This window comes from Cervus elaphus, chromosome 26 (genome assembly GCF_910594005.1).
Source record: "Cervus elaphus chromosome 26, mCerEla1.1, whole genome shotgun sequence".
Taxonomy (NCBI): domain Eukaryota; kingdom Metazoa; phylum Chordata; class Mammalia; order Artiodactyla; family Cervidae; genus Cervus; species Cervus elaphus.
In genome coordinates, this window is record NC_057840.1 from 14,655,986 (window position 1) to 14,682,371 (window position 26,386).

General features: G+C 38.2%; 1 protein-coding gene and 1 non-coding gene across 8 annotated transcripts in view; both read left to right on the forward strand.

The window, feature by feature from the left end:
- The window catches only part of LAMA2 (laminin subunit alpha 2), a 648,848-nt gene that overhangs the window by 77,525 nt on the left and 544,937 nt on the right, over window positions 1-26,386 (forward strand). For 2 of the 7 annotated variants that reach the window (XM_043888298.1, XM_043888299.1), the window contains exons 1-2: window positions 20,503-20,634; window positions 21,048-21,115. The exons of 3 other annotated variants lie outside the window; for them this stretch is intronic. In XM_043888298.1, coding sequence (XP_043744233.1) covers window positions 20,525-20,634; window positions 21,048-21,115 — 178 coding nt within the window. In that variant the 5' untranslated portion in view covers window positions 20,503-20,524. Of the gene's footprint in view, window positions 1-20,502; window positions 20,635-21,047; window positions 21,116-26,386 lie in introns of those variants that run through there. 2 more of the 7 variants (XM_043888301.1, XM_043888302.1) reach the window with 1 other exon arrangement.
- On the forward strand, window positions 18,804-18,875 carry TRNAC-ACA. Its single transcript has one exon. It is a non-coding gene; the product is annotated as a tRNA-Cys (tRNA).

Genomic DNA, 26,386 nt, shown 5'->3' on the forward strand with positions numbered 1-26,386 from the left:
AAAACTCTCCCTCCTGCTCAAGAATGTAGGGGAATCCCTGCCAGTCAAGAGCACAAGGTTTGCAGAGGTTTCTAGGAAGAAGACTTGATTTTGTACCCAAGAAAGCAAACATTACTGCTCAGGGGAATGATGCAAATTTGAGTCTGAACTTTGCAGCTCAGGTTGTTTCTAAGTTACTCAGTCTCCAAAGAGCATTAAGTGTCTCAGCCTCAGGTCTAGCATTGCTCAAGGATAGGATTGCAGAGCTTGTTCCTGCATTGTTTTTCTCCAGCCCAAATTGTAGAGATCAGTTTTGCTACTTAAGGATTTACATTAAAGAAATCATTCATTTTATTTTCTTTCTCCAGGTGAAATGGGTTTATTCAATCAAAAACAAAACAAAACAAAGCAAAAAAAAAAAACCAACCTATTAAGGAAGGGTTTTTCCTTCAGTCTGGTGAGCAGCTGCCTTGCTGACTACCCTGGGAGGTCTTTACAATGACTGAAATGAAGTTATAACAGCCCTAATTCCTGGGCTTACCTGTCTACTCTGGGTAAATATGTATGAATAAGCATATTGGGATATAAAGCATATTCATTCATTCACTAGCTCATTCATTAATTGTTCAGAAATCTTATGAGAAATCTAAGGTGCGGGTGGTTTTGCAGGAACAGAAGATTCAGAGATCCTAAGATGTGAGAGAATGTCTCCTGTGGGATGAACAGAAACAAAGCCATAATACTGACTCGGGACAAGGGTGGTTAAGAGGTGGGATCATAAGACATGCGGGGGTCAGGTCGATATTATAGGGTTTTTTAAATGGTGGGGCTTTGAGTCTTGTTATAAGTACATGGGAAACCAGTAGAAGGTTTTGAATCTGTACTTGTTTAACACTGTGTTACTTTGCCTGCTCTTTGGAAATCATGTGATAGGGAGACAAAAGAGTTAGAAGCAGGCAAAGACTGCTAGTCGAAGACTCCATGGGAGACTTTGCCAAGTTCAGTTTCTGTTACTCCCACTCTGAAGGAGACTCTGGGCTTCTTCCTTCATTGTGGTCATTTGTTACAGGCCAAGATAACCGAGTAGACAAACTCTGGGAGCGCCTAGGACTGTTAGTTCTGGCTCACAGCTTGGACAGTGGAACAGTGCTGTGCGCTTAGTCGCTCAGTCATGTCCGACTCTTGCAACCCCATAGCCTGTAGCCCGCCAGGCTCCTTGGTCCATGGGGTTCTCCAGGCAAGAATACTGGAGTGGGTTGCCATTTCCTTCTCCAGGGATCTTCCCAACCCAGGGATCAAACCCAGGTCTCCTGCGGTGTAGTCAGACTCTTTACCAACTGAGCTACGAGGAAACCTAGTTGAACAGGGTTAACTGTTCAACTATAGGGAAATGACAACTATAGGGAAAATGACAAAGGGTGATCTCTTATTTATTTTTTAAAAAAACAACTTTGTCTTTGGTCTCTACAATATGCAATGACTTTTAAAAATAATCACATTTGTGCAATTTAACAGAACTTTTGAAATCTTAGTTTATCACTGGTATTCCAATTTCTAAAACTGGTTCTTTGAGAACATATTTTAGTTATTATATTACAGCTTGCTGTGTAGTTTTGAATACTTGGGTTACTATTTTTTATTTTAATGAAAAGTAACATTCTGCTTACAGAAGTCATTGCAACAATGTTATTATTTGTATAGACAAGGAAAATCACAAGTGCTTTGTAAGTGGAAGGTATCACGTTGGTGTTCCCACAGAGGTGGGCTCAGGTCTAAAGCTGGATGAAGATCAACACCAAATACAATTATAATTGGTATGCAGTTATTTTGAGGTCCAGAAAGAGATAATAAACATTGAGAATCTGGATAGAGAATTACTAGAAATAATTTTTATTTCAGAATTAAATATCTTGAGTGAAATAAAGAATCTGTTTTTTTGGGGAAAAGTATGATGCCACTTTCTTTAAAATGTATAAGTTATAAGCTGCAAATCCCTGGTATTATTATGATTGCAAGTTACCAAGTTTAATTCTTAGGAAAATTGAAATAATCTTCTAGTCCCACATCATATTTTAGTCACAGGTCTTTTTGTTTTGTTTAATAATCAGTTCTTGAAAGAATGCAAACTTATGGTGACTTTCATTATGCTACAAGATATTTTTAAAAATTTTCTCTGGATAGAATATCATAGAGTTTGAATTCAGGAAGGAAAGGTAGAAATTAAAGTGTGAATAGCCTTCAAATATACTGTCACTTTAAATAGTTCTCTTCTATATTGCATGACCTACCAGTGTTAAGAGTCTGTATGAGTTTTTGCAGCTGCATTTGATTTTACCAACCGCCTGTGGGTACAGTTAAGAAGATGGCTTATTTAGGGCTTATAACAGAAATTGGATAAGGTTCAAAGGTTCAACTGATATAAACACACCTTAATTAAGAAAAATAGCATATTAAAAATTACCCAGCTTTTCTCTAAAATTCATTCCTGAACATTAACAAATAAACTTGCATTCATGATAGAAAATTCAATTGTTAGAAATCATATTCTGTGTTATTCTGATAATTTATTTCTCTTTACTTGTTAGGATACTTGTTTTTTAAATATGATGGATGAGTAATGATAATTGTCATCACTACGTTGATCATTCCATGTGATTTTACCTATACTAGCTAGCTATCATTTGGTGAAATGAATTAAGTTGTAAGTGGCTCAGTGGTGAAGAATTCACCTACCAAAACAGGAGACACGGGAGATTTGGGTCCGATTCCTTGGTCAGAAAGATCCCCTGGGGGAGGAAATGGCAACCCACTGACGTATTCTTTCCTGGGAAGTTCCATGGACAGAGGAGCCTGGTAGCCTGCAGTCAGTGGGGTCACAAAGAGTCAGACGTGATTGAGCGGCTGATCACACACAAGCCTGCAACTATGAAAACAGGTAGCTAAAGTGTCTCTTGTGAGAGGTGCTAGCTCTCTTTTGCATGTCACTCGAAGCAGGATTCATTTGCTGAAGGGCTGGTTTTATTAATGACTGTGTGGGAAGGTCTGAACAGGAGTCCAGATTACTCCTGTCATTTCCTAGCAGTGGCATCGCGTCTTCTAATCTTCCCACTGACTCCGGACAGTTTGGGTACCCGAGGCTTCTGCAGTCAGGAGAAGCTCATCTCCCTTGTCTTCCTTCACCTGGTACTGGAAAAGTATAGTGAAGACTAAAGGAAAAAATACTTAGCTTTCTTGTATGGAGAAAGCATTTTACAGCATTTTGTTTCCCATATATAAGATTTAACATGATACTTCTATTGTTAGCTTAAAATTCAACACATTGTATTTCAGCAGGCATTTATTAACATATTTTATGTACTTAAGAGTTGCTGTAGGTTTAAATGAAGTAGGTTACCTACCCTTAAGAAAGTGTACAGTTGACTCTTGAACAACATGGATTTGAGCTGTGCAGGTCCACTTATACTCCCATTTTTTTTCAATAAGGACATGCTATTGTTGATCCTTGAACAATGAGTTGGTGTGGTTAGGGGTACAGATCTCCAAAACAGTTGAAAATCCACATACAACTTACAGTTAGCTCTCCTTACCTGAGGGTCCTCTGCATCATTGGATTCAGTCAACCCATGGACTGTGTCGCACTCTAGTATTTACTGCTGAAAAAGAAACCCCTCCTGTAAGTGGGCCCGCCCTGCTCACACCCCTGTTTTCAAGGATCAGTCACATAGTAGTGCTTGATCCTTGGCCGGCTGAATCCACAGGTGCAGCACTGAAGATACTAGGAACTGTGGCTATGGAGGACAACTATAAAGTTATGCATGGATTTTTTTTTTAATTTTAATTTTTAAATTTTTTTTATGCATGGATTTTTGATGCCCCTACCTGTGGTGTTGTTCAAAGATCAGCTGCATAATTATATTATGGACAGGAAAATAAATGAGTGTTCGCAGGACACTCAGCCTCAGCCTGTCCCATGGTGTGGTCTGGAGAGAGAATTGCATCACAGAAAGGGTTTACTTATTAAGGAATGGGGTGTCAGGGTTTTATTCTCCATGTCAGTCAGCCACTGGCTGCAAGCCAGGGGATGGGGTTAATGCAGGTGATGTACTTCTCTGGGTGTCGCAGGCCAGGTGACTCTCGCCCACAGAGGGCAGGTCTCTGGAATGGGCATAGCCTCAAGCCACTAGCGGCCAACCCTGGCAGCAGCTAGGAGAGGAGTGCTCAGGCCTGGCTAAGTGTTCTGGGCATGGCATCAGCGGAATTTCCTATGCTGGGGAAATTCATGTTGGGAACATAGAGTATTAGGTGTAAGGGATGAGTCCAGCCTGCTGGGCAGTATCCATTAATGAGGTTTGTCAAGGCTTCTAATTGATTATAATACTATATTAAACATTAGTTACTGTTCCTTTATGCATTTTGAAGAAATGAGAGGTTTTTTTTTTAAAAAATTTACTTTGTAAAAGATCCATATCATTCCCTTCCTTATAGGTCAGATGGCTTATTGATTAAGAACATTTTACTTAGACCCTGGCTTATCTCTTACTGTATAAATGACTTTATGTGAGTTACTGAACTATGCTGAACCTCAGATTCCATCTGTAATGTGTGGGTTATTATGTCTGCCTCCAGTTTGTTGTATTAAAGCAGTAATCCATGTGAAGCATTCAAGAGAATGCCTGGGACATGGTAAATGTTCAATGAATGCCATTTATTACATTAAGTGAATAAAAACTTTATTCTTTCAGTACTGGGTATTTGGAGCCACTGTTGATTCTTTCTGGGGCTTTATTGGCAAAGACTGTGACCAAGGTGAGGTGGATGAGATGTCTCGGGCATCTGCCTTCTTAAATTTTGTGTCATAGGGCACTTCCCTCACCTCATCATTGAAAAGTAAATCTTTATGCTTGAATTAAAAAAAATTACATTGAAAAGGATGGTTTATTGATATGCTAGAGCATCCACAAAATTCATTGCAAAGGTAAAAATCTTAATAATGAGATGATTTTAGTGATACTTTAATAATAGCTCTGATTCCAAATGATCTCTGTACCTCTTGTCTATGACTCTGTGTCTTTTGTAATGATCTCTTTAGTATTAATGTACTTTCATTGTTGAGATGCAAAATTTCAACTGGGCACAAGAGTTGAGAATACATAGAAACATAATGGATACAATGTAATCAACTAGCTTATTAATTTAAAGGTGGTTACTATTAAGTTACTATATTGCAGTAGAAAAAAAAAATTAAGACTGGTGATTCAACAATTGCTGCCCTAATAGCTAAAGTCATTTTTATGTGGGGCAATCCTAAATCAAAGTCCTTGTAAGACGTTACAGATCTCTTAATAGCTTGGCTCATGTGCTAATGAGCCCAGGACATTAGAGCTCATTTGAGAGCAGGATTCATGATTTCTTTATTGTGCAATGCTCCTACCTCTGGCTTTGGCTCAAAGACATAGCCGTACAGAGAAGGACACTGATAATAATAGAGCTTGACATTTTTATAATTTTTCTTCTCTCAGCAGCACTTTATAATTCTCGAGTCAAAAATAACAATGAAGTTATTGAAAAAAATAGAAGCGTAATTTGAAATACAGTATTTTGTGCCTTTTTCTTTCTTTCAGAACACCTTTAAAAACTATTCTGGTGACTACAAATATTGAAACCACAACAGTATTTATGGCATGATTTTAAAATCCTCCATCACACTATCTGCTTCTCTAGCTAAATGATTTAATATTTGCTTAATTGTCTCTAGATAATTATAAGAGTTTGCTGGGTTGCTTCATGGGAATTAGAAGCTGAAGGAGGAAGAATGGAGGTTTGGATGGAGGAAGAATGGAAACTGCCTTTTTGACCCATGAAAAAGCTTCAAATGGCAAGAACTAAAAGGGTCTCTGAGACAAAAGACCCTTTAAGTATAGGGTTGGCGCTTCCCAGGTGCATTAGTGGGAAAGAACCCTCCTTCCAATGCAGGAGACGTAAGAACTGTGAATTCTATCCCTGAGTGAGGAAGATCCCCTGGAGGAGGGCATGGCAACCCACTCCACTATTCTTGCCTGGAGAATCCCATGGATAGAGGAGCCTGGAGGGCTACAGTCCATAAGGCTGCAAAGAGTCAAACATGACTGAAGCAAATTAGCATGCATGCATGGGGTAAGAAAAGTATAAAAATTTTTATATTAGGCTGTGTTCAAACATATTATGGTATATAATTCTACACTCATATGCAATTTTCAGATAACCCTCCAACTTAATAAATTTTCTGAGGTATGAATTCAGACTCTTCTGCCAATAGTATTAATGCAGAAACATTTGTGAAGCATTGTGCTGGACATCATTGATTTTCAGAGAAATACTTGCAGAAGAAGTCAGTTAGAGCTACTAGAAATGAACCTATGGATTCACTGATTCATTTATTCATCCATTGATCCATTCCATCCATCCATCCATCTATATATCTGTTCATTCACACAGTATATATTTATCAAGTCACTCTTATGGGCTAAATCTTTTTCTTATTAACTTAGAATATCAAAATTAATTGAATAGGAATTCTGTCTGCTCCATGATGCAATCTATTGAGAAACAATTTTTAAAGTAAACAGCATATGGTGAGCAAAGTACAGCCATAAATGAAACAATATGTTGCAGAAACATATGACAGGAAAATAATACGTTTTTAGAAGAGTTAGAGAAGATTTCCCAGAGGAAGTACAACTAATCTGAGATTTTTAAGGATGAACAGGAGAATTTCAAGTAAGCAGAATTTGCAGTGAGGTTGGGGATGGGAGGATGGGGCAGAACGTTTCAGGCAAATCATTTAGCACTTTTTCTTGTGAAGAGAGCCCTTGGTGAGAAAGTGTCTAACTTTTCCCAGAACAGAGAGTAGTTTGGAATGGTTGAAATTTAAGTGTGGGGACAATGATGGGGAAGGAGGAGGAACAGGGATCAGAGGGAAGAAGTGGAATTATAGGAAAGAATCTGATCATGAACGACTTTGTAAAACTCTTGATAAAGAGATTCAGGAAATCCCTCTGATGGTAGTGAGGAAAATGAGTCAGATGGGTCAGGATGGGACAATCCATTAAGACGTTATTGAGGTAATTGAAGCAACTGGTGATAGTGACCCGAACTATGATGGTGACGAAGGAGATGGCAGGCAGGGATGGACTGGCAGATTGTTTTTTAACAGTTTGACTCAAAGAAACTTGGTAACTGATTAGATGTAGAATATGAGAAAGAAGGGGTTAGGCCTGACACTCAAATGTCTAAGTTGGTTAAAAGAAACTCAGAAAGATTTCAAGAGGAAGCAAGAGTTTCCACTTGGGATTTTTTTCCTTTTTATTTCCAGTGCCTGACAGATACCCACAGGCAAGTATTTAAGTATTGGTTGAGCAAAGTCAAAGCTCGTGGAGAACTCTAACTGGTAATAATGATTTGGGAAATTTTAACATTTAGTCATTGGAGCCCAGGGGAATGGGAGATGTTGCCCAGGACAAATTTGTGGGGTGAAAGAAGGCGTGATAGGAGCACTATGAAAGATATCAACATGGAAGAGGAAGATACTTTGCTTGAGGATATAATCTGCATCTTGATTTTTCTATTTGAGAGAAGCATCATAACAAAAGAAATTATTTTACTTCCATATTTCAGGCTATTTTACAGCAGTATCTCACTGATAAAGAAAGTATAATGTGAATGCTATTAGCATTCATAAGAAATGTGTTGTGGGGCCTTCAAATCTGTAAATGTCATTTTGGTACATATGAATCCCAAGAAATTCTAAGTTTTAGGTTCATGGTTGTATTGCAAGAGATTCTTCCAATATATAACTTATGAAACTAATCCATACAGTAGCCTGTGATCCAGTGCCAATATATGGACATAAGTTACTATTTCTATAACCCCAAACTGGGATTCCCAGTATAATAGATCAAAACTACTGTGTACTACCGAATAGAAGACATAATTTGGTTACTTCTCCTCTTTGGATATGTTCAGAGATGTATTTTATTCTGGTGATATCTGTGATGAATACCTTTTTTGGCCTATAACCTTTTCCTGTATGATCACCTTTGGTTAGAAAAAACTTCACAAGTCTACGTGATTGCATTTCAGCCTCTCTTCTTATTTTTTTTCTTTTTTTGAGAGAGAAAGATCCTCAAACTATGTGAACTGAATTTTATTAATACTTACAATAGGCAATGGTTCATTGGCTTCAGTATTACTTTCAGCTTCTGTTGCTTCAGAGGAATGATTACGTATACTTTACATTTCACCTGATTTAGGTTTCCGTTGAGACAACCATTTTCTGACTGTTTCCTTACTTCTCACAATTCATTTATTTTCAACCTGTCTCTGGTTTTACCACTATTTAGATAAATAGTCTTATAGCAGAGGAAAACATTGAAACAATTTCAAGACTTTAAAAAATTTTTCTTGTTTGCCTCAGATAATATGTTTTATATGCTCTCTCTCCAGACTGGAAATACTGTAAAATCAATGTTTTACTTTTACATAAATCCCAAACGTATCTATTCTAGTTAAGAACCTTTACCATTATCAGTTGACTTTCTTCTAAGGGGAACTTCTCTTTTAAAAAGAACCCATTAAAAATTATTTCCTGATTTACTCTGTGAGGGAAGATGAGTATGGAGTAGCAAGTCCGCAGTAGAAAAAGTGTCCTGGGTACCAGCAGCTTCACTGACTATCTAATGAACTCACACATTAACCAAACAATTTTGAGATTCAAAGTAGGGCCTGAGAGGAACTGCCAGTGAATATTTGTAATAGATTATTGGAATTGCCTGTAGATAGTTGAAACTTCAAATATCAATTCTGTGTATCCCAAAATCCAAGTATTCTTTCAGCAGTTACTTTTCAGAGCACCTACTCTGGGTCTTAAGCACAGACACTGAACTAAAACCAGACCTCTTCTTTCTTTAAAGACCTTTGCAGCCTATGGGAGAAACAGACTATACCCAAGTACTCAAACTAACAGAAATATAATTCAACATGAGGTACAATGAGAATTGGGGTTCTCCAGAGTGCATCACCAAAGAATATGATCTTCAGGACAGGCAACGGTCATGAGTCACTTCTCTGAGAAAGTGACTCAAGTGTGAGTAGAAACTAGGGAAGCAAATTGGGACAGTGGGTTGGGGAAGGGAGAGTGTTTAGAGAGAGACGTTTTAGAGATTACGTGAAGGATTTCGTTCATTATCCTAATTAAATAATGTTGGCCATTTAGGTCAGGGTAGACAAGCTTACTTTGTGTAGGGTCAGATAATAAACATTGTTGCAGTTATTCAGCTTTGTTCTTGTAAGGGAGAAGCAGCCATAGACAACAGGTGTGAGAGTCGATGTGGCTGTGTTTCAACAAAACTTCAAGGGCGGTATCTTGCATACTCCCTAACTGGGTAAAGTTCCTGCCTTATTTCCAAGTTTCTCCACTGGAACTGGCCCAGGGATATTTGGGGGGACATTAATAGTGCATAGTCAGCAAGCATAAATGCACTTTATATGTGGAAAATTGGGTTAAGAAAAAAAAAGTTGGACTCCTTTGATTTTCCTTTGAACTCATCTCGCAAGAACAAAGTGGCAACCTGATTCATCTGTCAAGAGAAAGAGCATAAGAGACAAAGTGAAACGCCAGAAACTGGATAACTAGAGGGAATGAATACTAAGAAAATGTTAAAAAGTTTTCTTGAAAAGCAAAAATCACTTGGGAGGTGAACTTATTCAGAGCGTGCATTAACTTGCCTCTCCCAAGACAAACTATGTTAGGAGGCTGTGCCCCAGCTTGTCTGTTACTTAGCACCTGTGGTCTGCATAGATAGCAGACCACAGTATTGAGTTTAGTGCTTGAAAAGTATTGAGTTTAGTGCTTGAAAAGTATTGAGTTTAGTGCTCCTGCTGTAGAGAATGATGTAGTGTTCAGATGAAGTGGTAAAACTAAAAACACGTTTAGTTTGAGATGCCCTTATAGTACTAACTTTTTAGAGTAATTTCACAAAACTTTTTATGCTCAGATGTCCAGTGCATAAAATGCTTGTCAAAATCACATCATATAATAAAGACATTTTGGAGTTATAACACTAGGCACAATGTAGAGAAGACCTCTGTTACTCAGGATGGCCTAGGTTTTGCTGCAAAAACAAACAGCCCTAAAATCTCGGTGGCTGTAAGCAACCACCCCTTTTTTTTTTTTTTTTCGTCCCTCACGATATATGTTCAGTGTAGTCAGCACGGGGCTCTGTTGACCTTAGTCACTAGTGGAGCTGTAATCATCTCAGTGTTGCAGGTGGCCGCGGTGAAAGACAGGGCTGGCTCTGGAGCAATTAAACACTTAGCCAGGAAGTGACTCATATGGCTTCTCACAATGCATTGGCCAGAACTAGTTCAATGGCCCCTACTTACCCAAAGTGAGCCAGGATATACAGCCTTACTATCCATATGCCCAGAAAGTTGAAAGCTGGGAATATTTGGCAAACAAGACTCTAGGCCATGACACAGTTTTATAGTTACCTGTACAACTGTTTTATTAATGCTTATCTCTTTAGCTTGATAGGGAAAAACATGAGCAGGGGCTGTAGTTGATTTTGCTCAGTTTCCTCTATGTGGTGTATTAAAACAGTGCCTGGCACAATAAGGGGCTCAAAAAACAGCTGTTAAGTGGATGAAACTATTTCTCTAGTTTAGCCCTTTGATAATAGATCATGCAAGATAAAGTGCCCTTTCTTGTCATCAAAGTCTTCAGAAATAGGAGTTCTGTGTAATATTATCCTCAAAGTAAATTTAAAGTCACTATTGAAAATTATAGCCCTATAGTTTCTCTTCGAAACAGATGTTTTTTAGAAGGAATTGAGGTTAATTTTTTAAAATATCCACCTTTTTCCCATGATAGCAAGGGAAACAGTTGAGATGGTGGCACATTTGACCTTAAAGGGTTTGCTCTATTTGTTCATGCTAATCAAGATTATTCTACTATAATAAGCAATCCCTCAATTTTAGTTGCTGAATACAGCAAGGGTTTTCTCTCTGTCTGTCATTACTGGTCCAACTTGGATTACTAGGGAGGTAGAGAGAGGAGCTTTGCCCCGTATGGCCACATTAGAATTGAAACTAATGGCTGCTCCATTGAGCGGACACCTGCTGGGCACCTTGACTGATGCAGGGACACTTGCAGGGCCCCATGCATGTCCTCCTTTCTTGGCCAGGATGACAAGTATCACTTACACCTGTAGGTCACTGGCCAGAATCCCATCACATGACCTCACCTAATTCAAGGTATCTGAGTGACGTGGACGAGCAGATGGGATGTTTGGAGAGCACCACGTTTTTACCACATAGATAATCTCTACAGAGATAGTTGAAAGGTCTAAATATTTACATGTAGATATGTGGAGGATTCCCTTTGGAACTGTAGGGGTTTTATTTTGGATATGGAAAGCCCTAGAAAGCAAACACATGTTCAGATCATAAGGGATAGAGTAGCTCAGTCATGGTTTGCAAAAACTATCAATGTAACTGATATGATAATAAAATGATAGGAAGAGTATCAAAGAGGAAATGAATTGGGTTTTTAGAGTCATGGCTGGTCCTAATAAATACAGGCTGTCTTTGCTGTTATGGAACAAACCAGTGAAAGGTCTGTCTGCTCTTAGGGGAAACGTTTTATGAATTGATATCAAATAGTCATTTTTGATATCATATATTAGAATAACGCAAGGGAAAAATGGTTATTTTTTTTCATAGATTGGTGTCATACACAGTAACATTTGTTCCATGTTTTAAAATGTTTTGTTATTTGACCTGTAGATCCACAGACTTCCTGCACTCTAGCGTACTTGAAATGGGAATACTTCACATACATGAATGACATGCCAGGTTCTAGACTTTCATATTGATTAAAGAGGTTATCTTTGGTATTTCATTTTCTTTGTAACCAAAAAAGTCCATTCACTTTTTTTTTTTTTTTTTGAGGGACATTTCTCATGGAATAATGGGTCATATTAGGTTAAGTTTAGGAAATTTGTGTTTATCAAGCTGTCCACATATCTGTTAAAAGAATTTCACATCTATAAATAAGTAAGCTTATTTTTCCATGGTGCCAGAGAGATAATGAAACTTTTATATAAAAATATTTCTACCAGCTGAAATATCATGATTGTTATTCTAATATTTCCTCTGCAAATAGTCAGTAAACTGTGTGTCTGTTTTAGAAAGTTGGAGTAGATTTTTTTTCTTCTTGCTTCTTGAGGACTTTCAACAACAACAAAAGCAGATTTAATTTTAATGTGTATATCTTAAGATTTCTTTGGACCGGGACTAGTAATGTGAAAATAACTCTGGGATACCAATCATTGAACAAATGTAGGATTGGACAAAAGGTAGTATTCAGATAGTCTTAGTTCTTATTCTTCCACTTTACAGTTGTGATCAACACTTTCCCCAAACCAAGCTACACATTCTTTCCGATATTCCATGTTTGGTGAAGGAAATCTCATTCATTCAGATGCCTAAGCCAGAGCCTGGCATCATCTTTCCTTTCTTTCTGCCCCATCCAGTCACATGTAATTTAGTTCTGTGGTTTTCAGCTCCCGAATACTTGATTCCTCTCCCTTTGCCCTGTGTTTCTCTGCCCGTGCAAGTCATGTTCAGACTCCCTGCAATGATCTTTCTATCACCTACACCTCGCGTTATCATTCCTCTGATTAAAAGGCTTTGGCTGCTCTCCATTTGTCAGGGTACAGTTCGGAGTCCTGAGGGTTGGATATATTTCCTTTCAGGATCTCATCCTTGTTTGCTTTTCTAGCCTCAACTCTCTTTACCTGTCCACACACTATCTGAAGCTAAGACATTAAAAATGACTTCTGGTTTCTCCGAAATAGTCTGTTCTTTCTTGCAGCCTTTCCTTCGTAAATGCGGTTTGTACTGCCTTCATTGCAGAGACACAGCCCCCAGCTCCCAGGTCCTCAACTTCCATCCATCTTATATTTAAATGTCGGGAAGCTGTCCTGGAACTCTTGGTCAATTAGATCGCTGCCTTCTCGCCTCTCACAGCTCCGTCTAGCCCTCTAGCCTGGCATTAGTGACACATTTTCATAAGTGTGCTTTCCCCTGCATGTGTTCTTCACTGCTTTGCTCTTTGAGGATATTAACTGTGTTTTCTTTGTTGATTCATTTTTTATACTGAGAAAATTTATTAATACAAAAGAAAGTAGTACATTCTTCTCAGAATTAAGAAGTCTTGACATGTCATGTTTCTTTTTTTCTTACAAAAGAATCAAAGCACAACTACTCTCTCTCTTTATCCTAAATCCAACTTCTTTTCTGGCTCCCTTACAGGAAAGCCCCATCATGAGTTTGTGGAGATTTTCCATTGCACTGAAAAATACCTTTACATATGTATTATGTAAACATAGGAAATATTGTACATTTATATTTTTACAGTTTTAAAATGATTTTGTACATTCCACAAGATACCATTTACAATTTTATTTCAATGTTATGCACATATGTTGTTGTTGTTCAGTCGTGTCCCACTCTTTGCGACCCCACTGACTGTAGCACTCCAGGTTTCCCTGACCTTCACTATCTCCTGGAGCTTGCTCAGACTCATGGCCATTGAGTCAGTGATGCCATCCAACCATCTCAACCTCTGTCTTCCCCTTCTCCTCCTGCCCTCAGTCTTTCCAAACATCAGAGTCGTTTCCAGCGAGTCAGCTCTTTGAATCAGGTGGATAAAGAACTGAAGCTTTAGCTTCAGCATCAGTCCTTCCAATGAATATCCAGCATTGATCTCCTTTAGGATTGATTGGGTTGATCTTGCAGTCCACGGGACTCTCAAGAGTCTCCTCCAGCACTACAGTTTGAAAGCATCAATTCATCGGCGCTCAACTTTGTTTATGGTCCAACTCTCAGATCTGTACATGACTACTGGAAAACCAGTAGCTTTGACTATACAGACCTTTGTCGGCAAAGTAATGTCTGCTTTTTAATATGCTGTCTAGGTTTGTTATAACTTTTCTGCCAAAGAGCAAGAGGCTTAATTCATGCCTGCAGTCACCATCCGCAATGATTTTGGAGACCAAGGAAATAAAGTCTGTCACTGTTTCCATTGTTTCCCCATCTATTTGCCATGAAGTGATGGGACTGGATGCTGTGTTCTTAGTTTTTGAATGTTGAGTTTAAGTCGCTTTTTCACTCTCCTTTTTCACTTTCATTAAGAGGCTCTTTAATTCCTCTTTGCTTTCTTTGAGGGTGGTGTCAACTGCGTATCTGAGGTTATTGATATTTCTCCCAGCAATCTTGATTCCAGCTTGTGCTTCATCCAGTCCGACATTCACATGATATACTCTGCATATAAATTAAATGAGCAGGATGACAGTATACCTCCTTGACGTACTCCTTTCTCAATTTTAAACTAGTCTGTTGTTCCATGTCCGGTTCTAACTGTTGCTTCCTGACCTGCATACAGCTTTCTCAGGAGGCAGGTCAGGTGATCTGGTATTCCCATCTCTTTAAGAATTTTCCACAGTTTGTTGTGATCCACATGGTCAAAGGCTTTAGAGTAGTCAATGAAGCAGAAGTAGATATTTTCCTGGAATCCCCTTGCTTTTTCTGTGAGCCAGTGGGTGTTGGCAATTTGATCTCTGGTTCTTCTGCCTTTTCTAAATCCAGCTTATGCCTCTAGAAGTTCTTGGTTCATGTACTATTGAAGCCTAACTTGAAGGATTTTGAGCATGACCTTGTAGCTTGTGAAATGAGAATTATTCAGTAGCTTGATCATGCTTTGGCATTGTCCTTCTTTAGGACTGAAATGAATACTGGCCTTTCCCAGTCCTGTGGCTACTGCTAAGTTTTCCAAATGTGCTGGCATATTGAGTGCAGCACTTTCGCAGCATCATCTTTTAGTATTTTAAATAGCTAACCTGGAATCCATCACCCCACTAGCTTTGTCCATACTAATGCTTCCTAAGGCCCACTTTGACTTCACATTTAGGATGTCTGGCTCTAGTTGAGTGATTACACCATCATGGTTATCCGGGTCGTGAAGACCTCTTTTATACATTCTGTGTATTCTTGCCACCTCTTCTCAATATCTTCTGCTTCTGTTATGTATCATTCTTAAGAGTATAATATTGAGTGAATATGTCAAGAAGTAGAATGTTGCATAGAGTTTAATTTTTGTCAGTTTTATCAGTGAAAATGTTATATCATTGCAGTCTTCATTTACCTTTTAGATTAGTAATGAATTGAACATGTTCCCATTGGTCTGTCAGATGCTGCTGACTCTGAGTTTCCTGCAAATTCATGTGCTTTTCCTAGAGAATGAAAAAGTGAATGTTTGCAGGTTTGAGGAAGTGGGAGTATTATAATATGCTTAGGCAGGCAGTGTGGTCACTAATCACTTTATTGTGAAAGAATGATAAAAGAAGAGGATGGTGAGGAAGATGGAAGGGCATGATGCTAAAAAGCTTGGATTTTATTATCTGGTGATGGGGATTTATAGATGGACTCTAACTTGGGGAGCAACAGCTTCAGAGCTGAGTTTTTAAAAATGAGTTTTGAAAGATAATTTGAAGGTCAAGGCAATAGGGAAGCAAGAAAAGGGCTTAGGAATATATTGCAGTGGACCAGACAAGAAATGATAATGCTCTGCAATGAGCAGAGGGAGTGGAGACAAATGATTGCACTTGCCAATTATTTAAGAAATTGAATTTCAGGGATTTGGGTTGGGTCAAATACACAGGTAAGTATTTTGTGCACATAATACAAATATTAATTGTGACATTTATTTAATATGTACCACAGACCGTTATTTTTCCTTCATTAAACTGAAAATTAGGGTAATCAGACCCTATTAAACATTGTCCTCTGTTAATCATTTTATATCCAGTGCTAATAAAAAAAAGTATAGAATGAATGAATATAATAGACACACGGCACACTTACTTGCATTTTGTAAATTGAGGTTATCCTTGCAAGTTCCACTTTTTCCCTTTTTCTCAGGCCTTCTTATTTCCCCATGCTCCAGATATGGTTCAACACACACATGGCTCTCATTTGTTTTCTTTCTTTCCTGCTGTGATGCTGGGACAATTCAGAACAACTAGCAGATTCTCATATTGAGTCTGACATGATCTTTTTCTGCTCATCAGCTGCTCAACCTCTTACTGTGCTATAGTTACTATGTATCAGTATAAGCTGTTTGACCCGTGCTTCCTCATTCCTGCCAGATGTTTAAAAAGTTACCTCTCTCCTTAAGGACATATTCATATGGGTTTAAACAAGAAGATCATTATAAACAGGTGTCTGGATGTGAACTCTCTCTTCTGCTTTCCTTTTCTCCAAGCTTCTCATTTTCTCTGTTCAAAACATGGCCATCTTTCAACTTTCTGGATACCTCTTAAGGAAAAATGCTGTGCCTTACAAATTCTGCATGATCAAATTATAAATTTCTCATGGTGAAAAGCATTTTTCTATGGAAGAAACAAAGTACCTTTGTAGAGTAAAAAGTTAATGTAGAGAAAAAGTTAATGAAGTTTTCACAATGAGAAAGACATTTCTCATGAATCTTACTGGTTTCCCTCTGAATTTCTCGGTAATTTAATCTTCATAGTCACTTTAGATGACGACAGACATGGCTTAGTTACATTTTATTCGATTCCTTAGTTTTCTGGGGGAGTGCCTGGGCTGTGTTTCTATTACAAAACAACATAGGTTGCCTATATACACCTTGGGCATCACTTGACTGCATTGAATTGGGATGGAAAATAAAGATTCATGAATATTTCAAAACTTTACTAGAAACCATCATTTTCTTGCTCTTCTGTGTAGATCTTCTACAAATTAATTAGTAGGTCTGAAATTCATGATTTTTATTATGCATTCAAAGACTGTATCACTTTTTATTCATTTGATATAAATCATAATGTAGTGTCTTCTAAGTACAGCTTTTAAAAAACTCTTGTTCGTAGCCTGCTTCATTCCTGTTAGATTTATATCCATGACGTGCATGGTCCTGAATGTGGAATGGGTCTCTCTGAAGAAAAGTGGGTCAGATGGTTGCCTGTGCAGATTGAGGAGAAACTGATAGCTTCCCGGGCTCTTTTGAAGGGCGCTGTTTTATAATGTGGATTAGTCAAGGCTTATAGTGCAGTTACCAACCTGAACGCTTCAAACCACTAAGCAATTTTAAACTATTCCATGCTTATGGTAAAATTCTGGCCTTTTGATGTTGGGGAAGGGGTAGATGTTGTATTGGAAAATGAGGTGAAAATAAAGACAAAAACATTGGGTGGTTTTGGGGAAGGGGATTGACTTTAATAAGAAATTTTGTCTCTTAAGATCTTGAAATATCAACAAAAGGCACATGAAAGCAAAGCAAAGCTTCACTTTGGAGCCCACTGAAGAAGCTGATTTAATCCTCCAATATTTAAGAAATGTTTTACCATGGAAAATTTCAAACATTAAAAATAACAAATATATATACAGAGCTCCCCAAGTATACACTGTGTTAGTCACTTAGTCATGCCCAACTCTCAGTGACCCCATGGACCGTATCCCACCAGGCTCCTCTGTCCGTGGAATTCTCCAGGCAAGAATACTGGAGTGGGTAGCCATTCCCTTCTCCAGGGGATCTTCCTGACCCAGGGATTGAGCCCTGAGTCTCCTGCATTGTAGGTTGATTCATATTAGTAAACATTAGTCACTTAAATAAGTATTACTCATCACTTAGTTTTTTTTTTCAGTCTGAAACCTTACTGACTATCCTCTTTCCTTACTGGATTCTCTTGAAAGAAACCCCGAATAACATACTATATATAATCTATAATCTGCAAATATGTAAGAATGTCTGTAATCTGTAAATATGTAAGAATCCTAAAAAACAAGGATTATTTTTAAAAATATAATCCCAATATCATTACACACTAAAAAGTAAACAATAATTATTTTGTATCATAAGTAGTCAGTGATAATCTAATGTTCCTTTTTAATGTATTTTCCTGGAATACTTATATTTAAAAAAAAAAAGCTTTTCATCAGTAACTATTTTTTTAAAGCCAGGTGGAGTTCACACAGGAAAACTGATTAAATACTTGCTATTTTCTCTTTATTTTCCAAGTTTCTGGAAAAATCAGTCAGTTGGTTCATTAATAACCATAAATGGTGGGCAGTTTGTTTTATGTATTTTTTTGAAAATTTTTGTTGGCTCATAGTTGGTTTACAATGTTGTGTTATTTATAGTTTTAGATGTACAGCAAAGTGAATCAGTTTTATGTATATGCATATATATTCTCTTTCTCTCATATAGATCATTAGAGTACTGAGTGGGGTCCCCTGTGCATGCATAGGTCCTTGCATGCACGTGTGCTAAGTCGCTTCAGTTGTGTCTGACTGTTTGCCACCCTGTGGATGGTAATCCCCCAGGCTCCTCTGTCCATGGGATTCTCCAGGCAAGAATTCTGGAGTGGGTTGCCATGCCCTCCTCCAGGGGATCTTCTCTACCCGGGAATTGAACCTGTGTCTCTGATGTCTACCTGAACTGGCATATGGGTTCTTTGCTACCAGTGCCGCCCTTACCAGTTATCCATCTTACATATAGCACTGAATCTATGTCAGTCCCCTGGTAGCCATAAGTTTGTTTTCTGAATCTGTAACTCCATTTCTGTCTTGTAAATATGTTCATTTATACCCCTTTCTGGATTCCACATATCGTTTTGAACTCATGGGTTTTGAACATATTTGATGTCTTTCAGTTTATTGTAATTTTCTTTTTCAATGTTTAAATTGCCCCTCCCTTGTCTAGTGGGACTTCCCTGGTGGCTCAGATGGTAAAGCGTCTGCCTACAATGCAGGAGACCCGGGTTCAATCCCTGGGTGGGGAAGATCCCCTGGAGAAGGAAATGGCAACCCACTCCAGTACTCTTGCTTGGAAAATCCCATGAATGGAGGAGCCTGGTGGGCTACAGTCCACGGGGTCGCAAAGAGTCAGACACGACTGAGCGGCTTCAGTTCACTTCCTGTCTAGTGGGAGTGTCTTTGACTTAGCTTTTTAGTCTTTTCAGCTCAATTTCCTCTGCTATTTTCTGTGCTTTCTGGCATCTGAAGATGTTGCAGAATTGTCTTGCTGGTTTCCTGCCCTACTCTTGGAAAGGGTCATTTCACTGAAGAACTCTGGCCCTTAGGGAATGATGTTTGGAGGCCACCTCTAGGCCTATGGGCCTCCCCACGGGGTGCAGTCGTAAAGAACCCACCGCCACTGCAGCAGACACAGAAGATGGGGTTTGATCCCTGGGTCAGGAAGGTCCCCTGGAGTGGGAATGGCATCCACAGCAGTGCATTCTTGCCTGGAGAATTCCATGGGCAGAAGAGCCTTGTGGGCTGTAGTCCAGGGTGTTGCAGAGTTGGACACAACTGAGTGATGGGCATGCACGCACACACGCTCTAGGCCTAAAGGGCAATTCACTGTTAATACGTTGGCAGATTTTAGGTCTTGCAGTGGGCCATGTGGGAAATATGTATTTTTTGACAGAGAAAATACATCATGAGTTCATGCTGGTATGTCCATTTAGCATTATGAGGCTGTGTTTAACCTTTTATATTTTATATTGTATTTATTTTCTCATCTACTGAAAGTTTTCAATCCTAATGACTTATTTGCTTTGCCATGTTCTCTGTCTGTATATGTGGTTTCAGAATAATAGGAATATTATCATATACAACATAGTTACTGAAATTGTTTTTTAAAAATTCCTAGTCATTATTTTGTATTTTTTAAACATCTAACTAGGCATTTACAGTCAAAGTAAATGTTTAAATTGGGTGGAGAGGGAGGTGGGAGGGGGGATCGGGATGGGGAATACATGTAAATCTATGGCTGATTCACATCAATGTATGACAAAACCCACTGAAAAAATAAATAAAGGGGAAAATAAATAAATAAAAATTTAAAAAAAAATCACTTGAAAAAATTCTTTTATAGTTAAGCTACCAACTCTATAATCACAGCTTCATTTGTTTTCTGTGATTTTTTTTCTTTCAGGCATTACAATTTTTGAAGTTTTATTTCATAAACATTTTAATAGTTCCAAAGTCAGAGAAATCTAGACTCCATCTCTCTCCATCCATCTTCTTTGTTCCCTCCCTGATGTGTAACCATTTTCTTTAGTTTTAGATTATCTTTCCAGTTTGGGGGTTATCTCAAAATAGTTATGCAAAGAGCCCACTTAAAGTATGTTTTCCAGTCTTTTGCTCCTACAAGTAGACTGCAAGCAGCTGTTTAGTGCATGTCTCTCTCTGCAAGCAGTTGTTTAGTGTAGAGACATATCTATTTCAGTATCTATTTAGGTAGATTCCTAAAAATGTGACTAGTCAAAGGATAAATGTGGATATAAATTAGATACTGTCAAACTCCTTTCTATGTGTGTAGGACCATTTTCCAAGGTCAAGATCAGTATGTGATAGTGTACTTTCTCCTGCAGATTAACAAATCGTGTGTCTAAACTCTGTGTTCCAGAGATTCTGAGTATGTCTGATGATGAGGGAAGAGGAAAAAGGGAAAACTCAATTTGAAAGGAATAACTTCAAGTTAAAAGACCCAGGTTCAGTTCCTGGCCAGTCAATGACGTTTTCGACCTTAGACAGGTTAGTTATCTTTTTTCATTTGTTCCATAGATATGTGGTGAAGATTGTGCTGACTAAAAAAAAAAAAAAAAAAAAGCACAATGTGAGCGTTGTGAGTTAAGTTTTGTTTGGGACAAATGAGGACTGTAGCCCAGGGGATAGCATTTCAGATGGCTCTGAGAAACTGCTCCAGAGAGGCAAGTGGGAAGGTCAGTATATGTACTTTTGGTGAATGGGGAGTACATGCAATGGGGAGTACGCACATTTTTTGCAGAAGGTTGCTGTTAGTCTCATGAAGACTACTGCTAGTCACAAGAAACAGACGTCACCATGAAGGATTTCAGTGATTTTCTAGAGATGAGGAGATACAAGCAAGAATTGGGCTTATAAAATCTCCTGAAAATATCTGACTATCTGAAGACTAGTTCTACCAGTTTTCCCCAGAGCACAGAGGGCCTCCTTCCTGATCTCCACCGTGAACTCTTTTCAGAGAGTGTTGAAGGTCAGTAGCTGCGGCAGCTCATAATTTAATTCTTATAGAGGTAAATGTCAAGTGCCAATTTGTATGTGACAATTGAATGGGGTGATATTATCAAATGTATGATAGAATACCTTATCATAGTAGATATTCAGCATGCAGTTTTTAAAATGTAAAGCAATTGAGACTTTTTAACTATCTGGAATTTTCCAAAAGTCTGATGACAACAGACAAGGTAATATCTATTACTGACCAGTGATTTTAGGATCACCACTATCCTGGATGTTATGATAATCTCTAGTGCTGCCTCAAAAGGCCAAAGTCCATGTTGAACAATAATTAAAGTAATTATTTTAAATAAATAAAGTTTGATTATTGTGCATTTAAAAAGTAATACATGTTTGATTAAAATAATAATAAATATGTATTACTCGTAAAACTTAAATGCCAAACACTTTTCCTGAATTAAAAATTATGTAATTATAATTATCACAGAACTCTGTCATATAGAGGGTGTTATTAACCCCATTTGACAGATAGGTAAACTGGGATAAGAAAAGCTTAGTAATTGCACAGATTCATGTAACTGCCTTGGTTGAATCAGTGTTTGAAATTGACAGTCTGCAAATGTACGTACATGAGTGTGTGTGTGTGTGTGTGTTTGGGTTTAGGGGAAGAAAAAAGTTCAACAAATCAAAAGCAATTTAGTGCCTTATAAGTAGTATGACTGTTATGTCCTTGTTTGCCCAGGACCACGCTTGTGTAAGCTTGATAACCTGATAAAACTGCTAGTAGCCCCAGCTCTCATTTTTATTTTTATTTATTTATTTTTATTAGTTGGAGGCTAATTACTTCACAACATTGCAGTGGGTTTTGTCATACATTGACATAAATCAGCCAAATACATGTAGCTCTCATTTTTAGAAATGACCCCACTTATGAGTGAAAAGAGACTGCAACCCTGTAGACAGTTTGTGGAGTGGTTTAATGTTATAGTTGTTCAAAGTGTTTAGTGGAAGAATCTTCTCTCCTAAATTAGAGGAAGACCTTTGGATACAGCACCCTCCTGGTGGGTGGTCTGGTAACTCCTTTATAGTAGCTGGGGGTTAATTCAGCCTGCAGCTGTGATAAACACCCCCTTAGAGTCTGGGTCCTGGTGGGGCTCAGTCTGAAGTAGAGAAGAAACGGCTCTGCATGCTGGTCAGTGATTCCTCACGTTTTAACAGTTCATATATTCCCAGGGCTGGGATTAGCTAGCGCTTGGCGCAAACCGATCACTCAATGCTTTTTGAATGAATGAATTGGTCTCTTGCTGCTTTGATGAAGATAAAATTTTACTTAACCAGAGTACACACTTAGGTTGAATACTCACCTAAATAGTTACATTCACATCAATTCACCCGCTTCTTTCAGAGAAAAGTGTCACCATTTTTACATGTACATATCAGTTCAGTTTAGTCCCTCAGTCATGCCTGACTCTTTGCGACCCCATGGACTGCAGCACGCCAGGCCTCCCTGCCTATCAACAACTTCCAGAGTTTACTCAAACTCATGTCCATTGAGTCGGTGATGCCATCCAACCGTCTCATCCTCTGTTGTCCCCTTCTCCTCCTGCTTTCAATCTTTCCCAGCATCAGGGTCTTTTCAAGTGAGTCAGCTCTTCACATCAGGTGGCCAAAGTATTATAGTTTCAGCTTCAACATCAGTCCTTCCAATGAACACCCAGGACTGATCTCCTTTAGGATGGACTGGTTGGATCTCCTTGCAGTCCAGTAGACTCTCAAGAGTCTTCTTCAACACCATAGTTCAAAAGCATCAATTCTTCAGTGCTCAGCTTTCTTTATAGTCCATCTCTCACAATGATACATGATTCTCTATAGTCCAAATCACACAGCCATACATGACTACTGGAAAATCCATAACCTTGACTAGACAGACCTTTGTTGGTGAAGTAAAGTCTCTGCTTTTTAATGTGCTGCCTATATATATAAATGTATATGTACACATACACACATACACATACTCTTTTCCATATTCTTTTCCATTGTGGTTGTTCACGGTCTGTTGAAAACAGTTCCCTGTGTTGTGACAGTAGGATCTTGTTGTTTAGTCATAGCTTCGTTTTATTTTCTTTGTTACTTTTAATTTGTGCAATTTCTGCTGAACATTTGATCTGGTAATTAACACTTGAAACGTTAGTCTATTTAGAGAGTGCACCATGAAAGGACACATGAATGAGTTTTAAGAGGGGGTTTGCCCAATGCAAGTTTAGTGGGGAAAAAATAAAATGTTCACTTGTGTAACACAATAGGCTCGCTAATGCCAAACCCATGCATAGGCTATGAAAATGTGATTAAGGGCAAGTAACATTTTATTTTCCCCATCAGATGCATTTTTCAATAAAAAATAAAACACATGAAGTAAAGATTACTCACAGACAAATGTTTTACTAAAGAAGCTTTAGTTATGACATCTGCCACTGTGGGCACAAGAAGGGCTTGAGCGGCCTGAATACCTAAGCACTGAATACTGAGCCTAAGCCTGAATACTGCCTAGGCATTGCCTGGGCAATTAAGTAGGATTGGTATTTTCACAAGTTATCAGAATGTAAACTCAATTACAAATTTTTCTTTAAATCTCTGAAATCACAATACTGAGAGAAATTTGTTTCTCCAAATTTATTTTTGATATTGATGGAGAATAAATTTCATCTGAGATGAGCCAAATAAATGAACACTGAAGCATTTGATTTAGAAAACTCAGAGATTTCTTTAGGCTAAATTTGTCTAAATAATGGCTAAATATTTGTGGCTAAATAATGGCTAAAAATGTCTAAATATTTGGCTAAATAATGTCTATTAGATTCAATTCAAATTCCTATTGGATATGGAATTAAAATTAAATTATCCTTTCCTAGACAAATGAAAAAAATAAGATAAAATTTTTCTATAAAGTAACACATATTTAGTTTCTGGAGCAGAAAGTATTGTCTTCACACACAAAATAAAGCATTTTAGGGAGAATGGCGGTGGTAGTGATGTATGGATGAAGGCTGCTGAAGAATAATGATTATACAGAAGACATTGTGACTATGTTTGAGTCTGGCTTCTTGAATTCTGCAGTATTTAGTTAAACAGGTTTGTTGATACTTTATATGTGTTTTTGTTTATTTTAATGGCTGAAATAGGGTCCATCAAAATTCTAACAATTGAATGGTTCAGTTCAGTTCAGTTGCTCAGTCGTGTCTGACTCTTTGTGACTCCATGGACTGTAGTATGCAAGGCTTCCCTGTCCATCAGCAACTCCCAGAGCTTGCTCAAAGTCATGTCCATTGAGTCAGTGATGCCATCCTACCATCTCATCCTCTATCGTCCCCTTCTTCTCCTGTCCTCAATCTTTCCCAGGTCAGGGTCTTTTCCAATGAGCCAGTTCTTCACATCAGGTGGCCAAAGTATTGGAACTTCAACATCAGTCCTTCCAATGAATAGTCAGGACTGATTTCCTTTAGGATGGACTGGTTGGATCTCCTTGCAGTCCAAGGGACTCTCAAGAGTCTTCTCCAACACATAGTTCAAAAGCGTCAATTCTTCTGTGCTTAGCTTTCTTTATAGTCCAACTCTCACATCCATACATGACTACTGGAAAAACCAAAGCTTTGACTGGACAGATGTTTGTTGGCAAAGTAATGTCTCTGCTTCTTAAAACACTGTCTATGTTGGTCATAACTTGTCTTCCAAGGAGCAAGCTAATTTCATGGCTGCAGTCACCATCTGCAGTGATTTTTTAGTCCCCCCAAAATAAAGTGTGTCACTTTAAAGTCTATCTGTTTCCACTGTTTCCCCATCTATTTGCCATAAAGTGATGGGACTGGATGCCATGATCTTAGTTTTCTGAATGTTGAGCTGTAAGCCAACTTTTTCACTCTCCTCTTTCACTTTCATCAAGAGGCTTTTTAGTTCCTCTTCACTTTCTGCCATAAGGTGGTGTCATCTGCATATCTGAGGTTATTGATATTTCTCCCAGCAATCTGGATTCCAGCTTGTGCTTCATCCAGCCCAGCATTTCTCATGATGTACTCTGCATAGAAGTTAAATAAGCAGGGTGACAATATACAGCCTTGACATACTCCTTTCCTGATTTGGAACCAGTCTGTATTCCATGTCCAGTTCTAACTGTTGCTTCCTCACCTGCATACAGGTTTCTCAAGAGGCAGGTCAGGTGGTCTGGTATTCCCATCTCTTTCAGAATTTCCCACAGTTTATTGTGATCCATACAGTCAAAGGCTTTGGCATAGTCAATAAAGCAGAAATAGATGTTTTTCTGGAACTCTCTTGCTTTTTTGATGATCCAGCGGATGTTGGCAATTTGATCTCTGGTTCCTCTGCCTTTTCTAAAACCAGCTTGAACATCTGGAAGTTCATGGTTCACGTTTTGTTCAAGCCTGGCTTGGAGAATTTTGAGCATTACTTTGTCATCTGAGTAAATTCACCCATTCCAGTACATTTTAGTTTAGTCCCGTTGAATTGTACTTAAGAATATACATGTGAAACATTTGTTCTTAATTTAAGAATTGTGAAGATTAGATATAAATTATGAGAATGGAGTAATGCAGAGAAGGATCATGTGAATTTTAGTTTTTTTTTTTTTTTTGAGTGAATGAAAATCATGTATGATGCTCATATATGCTCAGGTTATAAATGTCTGTTTACAAAATAGCATTCAATTTGCCTTAATACGCTATATAGGCATAGAGCTTTGAATTTGTGTTAAAATTTGTGATGTATCTTTCTTAGCTGGGCACTTAGCAATACACTTTCCTCTCATGCCTCAGGTTCTCTTTCTATGAAATCCCTGCCTCACAGTTCTGTCCTAAGGATTACAGATAGTACATACAAGGACCTGGCACATAGTAAGGGCTTATACAGTATAACTCAATTATGTTTCACTTGTTTCCCTTGTGGCTCAACTGGTAAAGAAGCTGCCCACAATGCGGGAGACCTGGGTTCAATCCCAGGGTTGGGATGATCCCCTGGAGAAGCAAAAGGCTACCCACTCCAGTATTCTGGCCTGGAGATTCCATGGGGTCGCAAAGAGTCAGACACGACTGAGTGACTTTTATATTATTTTTATATAAATATATATGTTTCACCTCACATCAACTTCATTGATATTTATAAAAGCCAGCTTTCTTGAAAATTTGCTGAATAGAATGCAAAGTTCTTGTAAATATTTATTATTTTAAAATGACTTCTATTTATTATGGTCCCTGCTAAAATATTACCAAGCTCAAAGTTG